The sequence below is a fragment of the Macadamia integrifolia genome, unplaced genomic scaffold (genome assembly GCF_013358625.1).
Source record: "Macadamia integrifolia cultivar HAES 741 unplaced genomic scaffold, SCU_Mint_v3 scaffold891, whole genome shotgun sequence".
NCBI classification, from domain to species: domain Eukaryota; kingdom Viridiplantae; phylum Streptophyta; class Magnoliopsida; order Proteales; family Proteaceae; genus Macadamia; species Macadamia integrifolia.
The window spans coordinates 160,124-166,123 of NW_024870572.1; the positions used below are offsets into that span (position 1 = coordinate 160,124).

The following is a 6,000-nucleotide window of genomic DNA, read 5'->3' on the forward strand; positions in this document are numbered from 1 at the left end:
AGCATTGTACCGGCTAATTTATAAGCCGATGAATTATTTGACACAACTTGCACAACATAGTCCTCACCAATTTCTTGAACTTTGTTGTCAATCAATTCAAACAACTTCTCTGCAATTTGAGATATACTAGATGCATCAACAGATTCTATAAAATAATTCCCCTCTGGACAGTTAACAAGGAAATTAATTAAATACCTTCCTTTTTTATCCGTCCACCCATCAGTCATTAGAGTGCACCCATACTGCTTCCAATACTCTTCATATTTATTCTTCATCTCTGCAGTTCTATCCTTTGCTACCTTTAACAATGGCACTCTCACTTCATGATAACTTGGGGGCTTATATCCTGACCCGTATTGTGCAATAGATTCTACCATCACCTCAAACCTCCTTGACTTAAGAGCATTGAATCGAATACCACACTAATATACCCAGTCAACAATGTGATTATCAACTCTCTTTTTTTCTTCCGCTGATCTAAACCGGTTCTCTATAGTAGTCTGAGTACTACCTTTAAGATGCCTCTCAGCAACCACTTGCTCAGGAGTCCGTCTAACATGAGCATCCATGGGGCCCCTTACTTGTGGCTGAATGACTACTTTCTTTTTCTTAGCAAATGTCCCAGAGCTAGGAATAAGTCTAGAGGTTGTAGAAGAAGGAGTCCTACTAGACTGTCTTTGACCTTCAACTTCTATATCAACATCAGCACCAACACCAACACCAACACCAGCACCAGCATCAACATCAACATCAACATCATCATCATCCAAAATGTCTTGCATCCTTTTCTTCTTATTGCGCATAAGAGTTGCATTCATCTCTGTAGCAATCGCTACAGTTGTCTTGGTACACTTAGCAACATCTCCATATCCACCCACCAAATGTTGCTTTAACCTTTTAATTCCACACTTGAGGTTTTTTCCACAAAGAGTGCATTGAACAAGGTTCTTGTCTGACAGGTCAGGCCAATACCCATACTTCCACCCAGGGTCATTTGATTTGGCCTTCCTGGTTGGGTCTTTGGATGGATCATATGCAGCCGTGCTTATATTATCACCCCCACTACTACCAGGTCCACCAACAGTACCATCCATTATGAACTCCTATAGTCCTATTATCCTACAAGTTACAAAACAGAGTAACAAAGTATGTTAAGTGTTAACCAATAACATTAACATGATAACATAAAAAAAAAAACAGTCAAACACTTACAAATCCAACTTAATCATTTCACTTAACAGAACCAAGACCATTGTCAAGTTCTTTTATTTTATTTTTCCCAGCAATCTAAAATATATAATTTCCCACCTTCAGATCAAACTCTAGATAGTAGATAACTAGATATACAACTAAAGAGGAAAACATATTATAAACATCGAAAAGGCTAAAACAACAAAGAACAGAAAAAAGGACATGAATCCATTTAAACCCATATGATAATTCCTGCATTTCTTTCAACCCATCAAAAAACAAATAATAGAAGGTACTGAAACTGAAATAATCAAAGAGAAACTCAAAGAACCAGAGGGCAGAGGTTGCAGAGAATAACCAACCGGAGCAGAGAATAGAAGGTAAGCTGCATAAAAGAAAATAACTGGAGCAGAAAAAAAGATCAGAAGGAGGTGAAAGATCGAAGTTACTAGCAGGTGGGGCCCTTACCTGGTTGTCGCTCTTGCTGCCGAAGGAGAAGATGTCGCAGGCGATATGGTATTGTGGTTGTTGTCGTTCTTGTTGTCGAAGAAGGAGAAGACGTCGATGTTGCTGCAGGAGAAAGAGAAGAGAAGACATCGCTGTTGCTGCCAGAGAAGGAGAAGACGTCGTTGTTGCTACCGGAGTAGGAGAAGGAGAAGACGTCGTTGTTGCTGCCGGAGAAGGAGAAGAGAAGACGTTTCTCTTGCTGCCGAAGAAGGAGAAGAAGAAGAAGTTGCAGGTGGTGGCTGCTGGCTTCTGGCTTCGAGGGTTTTGGTCGCTCTTGCTGCCGGAGAAGGAGAAGAAGAAGAAGTTGCAGGCGGTGGCTGCTGGCTTCGAGGGTTTTGGTCGCTCTTGCTGCCGGAGAAGGAGAAGAAGAAGAAGTTGCAGGTGGTGGCTGCTGGCTTCGAGGGTTTTGGTCGCTCTTGCTGCCGGAGAAGGAGAAGAAGAAGAAGTTGCAGGCGGTGGCTGCTGGCTTCGAGGGTTTTGGTAGCTCTTGCTGCCGGAGAAGGAGAAGAAGAAGAAGTTGCAGGCGGTGGCTGTTGGCTTCGAGGGTTTTGGTCTCTTCGAGAGTTCGAGCTTCGAGGGTTTTGGTCTCTTCCGGCGTCGGGTGTTTTAATTTTACGCTGCCATATAATAAACAAAATATTGTTAGTAAAATGAAAAAAACCAATTAAAATATAATAAACAATATATTGTTAGTAAAAAAAAAAAAAAAAATCACAAGTAAAGTCGACTGCCTAGGGAATAAATCGTGCCATGGCGTCGCCATGTCGACGATGGCGACCGCCAACTGTGAGAGACGTAAATCGTAGGATTGCCATGACCTATTTTTTCCGCCGAGGCTCTAAATCGCCGCCTAGGCGACGCCATGACAATTATGGACCAAGTTGCCGAGTCCAGAGACCTTAGGTGGGAAAAGTACAACACGATTCACATGTCAATATTGCAATCCTATCGATCCCATGGTCCACTTTTCTTGCACATTTTTCCATTGTATTTTCAGTGTTCCAGAATCTTTTCAAAGATTTTGGTTTTCAACTTTATTTTGGCAGATGGTGGTTATGTTTGGACTCGTAACTGGAAATATAGTGTTTCTAATCAAAGGCTAAACAAATATGCTGCCCATTTGAAGCGGGAAGCAACTCTATCAGTGTTGCTTCTGGTCGCCCAACAACTAAACACAAAAAACTTTGGCTGCCATGGATGGATACTTCTGCTAGGATAGATTATGAAGCCTCAGCAGGTGAGGGTAATATGACTATTACTTCTTTGGTAATTTTTACTTCCTGTGTTGTATTCTCTTTGCATTTTTCAGAGTACAATGGAATTGACACTTGAGACGGTTCTACAATGTTGGTTTTTTTTGGTCAAACATCTTGGCTTACTTTCTTATGGAGCTATATTAAAATTTTTTTTTTGGGGTGTGGGGGGGTGGGGGGTGTCTCTGCTGCTGGCGTGAGTTTTTTAGGTCCTTGTCATCTTTTCATGAAAGAGAAGGTTATTGGGTTGAATTCAATTACAAAACAAAGAAATGGAATTATTGAACCTTTTTCTTTATGGACAGGGAAGAGCACCCTGTTAAATCATCTATTCCATACCAATTTCAGGGAGATGGATGCATTCAAGGGAAGGTAGGTTTCTTATTTCCCCATCTGTTCAAATATCAAGACTTAAGTCAGTTATCCTCCTTTTTCCTTAATTGCTGTGACTACAGAAAGTGATACATAGTGGTATTTCCTTTTATTGCAGGAGTCAAACCACCAAGGGAATTTGGATAGCAAAGTGTGTTGGCATTGAACCTAGCACTATTGCCATGGATTTGGAGGGTACTGATGGGAGGGAAAGAGGCGAGGTAACCTGATTTGCTTGTCTTCTTTCTCTCTCTCTCTCTCTCTCTCTCTCTCTCTCTCTCTCTCTCTCTCTCTTTTTCCAGGAAATAGATATGAAGATCTGACTTATCTGAATTCAGCTCAAACATGTTATTTAGCTTAGGCTCTCTTTGGTATAATTTTTATTTGTATCTGTAACCTATTTATAAGAAATCAGTTATGAGAATAAATTATGGACCATAAATAATAATATTTGTTTGATGACTGTTAGGTAGAATAAATTATAGAATGAAAAATAGGTTTGATATGCCTATGTGCAGAATAAATTCTGTAACCTGTTGGCCCTTTCTGTTGTGCCTCCGTCACTCCGTCATCCCACCACTGGATGCACTCCCTTGTCTTTTTCCCAGAGCCACAGATTTGGCTCGTCTACGGCTTGGGGGTGCGCTGCCGATCTGGTGGCACGAGGTGGATGGGCGAAGCGTGGTGATCTCCATGTCGTAGGGAGGGGAGCAATGAAGATGCTGAGATTCAGCTGGAGGTGAGAAATATAGGGGATTGGGCTAACCCAAAGAAAAAAACCATCTCCCTCTTCCCTCTTTGTCTCTCTCTAAGATCTCCGTCATTGGCACCGGCAATGTCGGCATGGCCATTCCCTAGACCATCCTCACTCAAGACCTCTTCTACAAACTCGCTCTCGTTGATGTTAACCCCGACAAGCTCCGCCATGAGATGCTCGACCTCCAGCACGCCGACGTGTTCCTCCCCCCTACCAAGATCGTCGTGACGTCGCCTCTATTGACTACACACCATCACTTTCGGGTTCGACCTTTGCATCGTCACCGTCGGTTCCCGTCAGATCGTCTGCGAGTCTAGACTCAAACTGGTCCTATGTCCCCTATCCTCTCCTTAGATTTGGCTTTGTTGACTAACAGTCAGAGCGGACTTTGATTTATGTTTTTCGATCAAATTCATATATTCTACCAAAAAAGATCAAATTCGTATTTACTTTTGAGACATTAACAAGGATTCAGTTTTTGATAGGACAAGAGAAGTCCATGGCGGTTCTGAGAGGTTAGGAGGCTCCAATTTTTGCAGGTATAATAGGGTTTCTGTTCCATTCTTTCTCTCACATCCATCATCTATTATCTCTTCATTCATTCAGTCTTACTTCTTCAGGTTTTAGAGTCACCGTTCCATTCACAACCACTTATTACTTCTTTCTCACCCTTTCATCTATTCACTCTTCTAAGTGGTTATCCACCACTCCGGAGCTCGGCAAGCCCTTCGCCGCCCAACCTCCAAATCTCGCTGCCCACATGTTACTAGGTGTCCAAGCTCCCCTAACCCCAATGGCAATTCTCAGGGGGTGGAATTCTTCCTCTATCGGTTATGGCTTGCCATGTTAGTGTTTCCTCGGCTGCAATAGTTGGGAGCATTTCAAGTCCTTGTCTTTTTGAGGATGTAGCTACTCTCTATTGCTCCAGGACTTACCTCCAACGGCAACCCCTTTGCTCCTTTGTTCTCTATTGATTCGAATTGGGAGGAGACATTGTTTTTTGTAGATGTGTCATTACTATGCGGAGGTCGGACCTGGCGGTGACGGAGTAGTCAATAGTGGCGACGATCTTGGTACGGGGGAGGAATGCGGCGGGATGCTGGAGGTCGAGCATCTCACTGTGGAGCTTGTCGAGGTTAACATCAACAAGGGCGAGTTCGTTGAAGAGGTCTTGGGCTGAGGATGGTCTGGGCGATGGTCATGCTGACATTGCCGGTGCTGATTACAGAGATCTTAGAGAGAGAGAGAGACGACGAGGGAAGAGGGAAGAGGGTTTTTTTCCTTTGTGTTAGCCCAATCCCCTGTGTTTGTCACCTTCACTGAATCCCTGCATCTTCATTGCTCCCCTCCCTTGGATCTAAAGACCACCACATGTCACCCATCCAGCCTGTGCCACCAGATCGGCAGCGCACCCCCGAGCCGTGGATGAGCCACAGCCGAGCAGCGCTTCCTGTATGCAGCCCCCTCTTGGCATGATCCCTCACCCTTTGCACAAGCCCAGACTATGTTGCCCTATCACCCCCGTGGCCCCATCTTTGCATGCCCTGCCACCTACCACTGTCGCCCCCTGCCACTACTCCCCCAGACCTCACCTCCCTCCTGCGTCCCCACTCCAGCTACCCTGTCCAGCAGCTCCCTCCTGCGGCCCTGTCATGCAGACCCCCTCTCTTCTTTCCCACTGTTATCCATTCCCTCCTCATCTCCATTTGTCCCACTCAACAGAAAGGAATGCTAATAGATATCATTGATGGAGTTGAATTTGGGACTCAAAAATCATCAAAACCATAGATGATCTCATCTGTGAATTCCAAGGAGTCGAAGACAGCGCCACTTCTCTCTTTCCCTTCTTCCTGCCAAAAGAAACAGAGACCAGGTTCATCCTCACTAGTTTTTTGTTTTTTTTTTTTTCTTCTTTTTTTT

General features: G+C 43.9%; 1 protein-coding gene across 3 annotated transcripts in view; it reads left to right on the forward strand.

Annotated features, from left to right (window-relative positions):
- The window catches only part of LOC122070345 (protein ROOT HAIR DEFECTIVE 3 homolog 2-like), a 43,445-nt gene that overhangs the window by 8,389 nt on the left and 29,056 nt on the right, over nucleotides 1-6,000 (forward strand). For all 3 annotated transcript variants that reach the window (XM_042634483.1, XM_042634480.1, XM_042634481.1), the window contains exons 3-4: nucleotides 3,257-3,323; nucleotides 3,442-3,544. In XM_042634483.1, coding sequence (XP_042490417.1) covers nucleotides 3,257-3,323; nucleotides 3,442-3,544 — 170 coding nt within the window. The remainder of the gene's footprint in view (nucleotides 1-3,256; nucleotides 3,324-3,441; nucleotides 3,545-6,000) is intronic.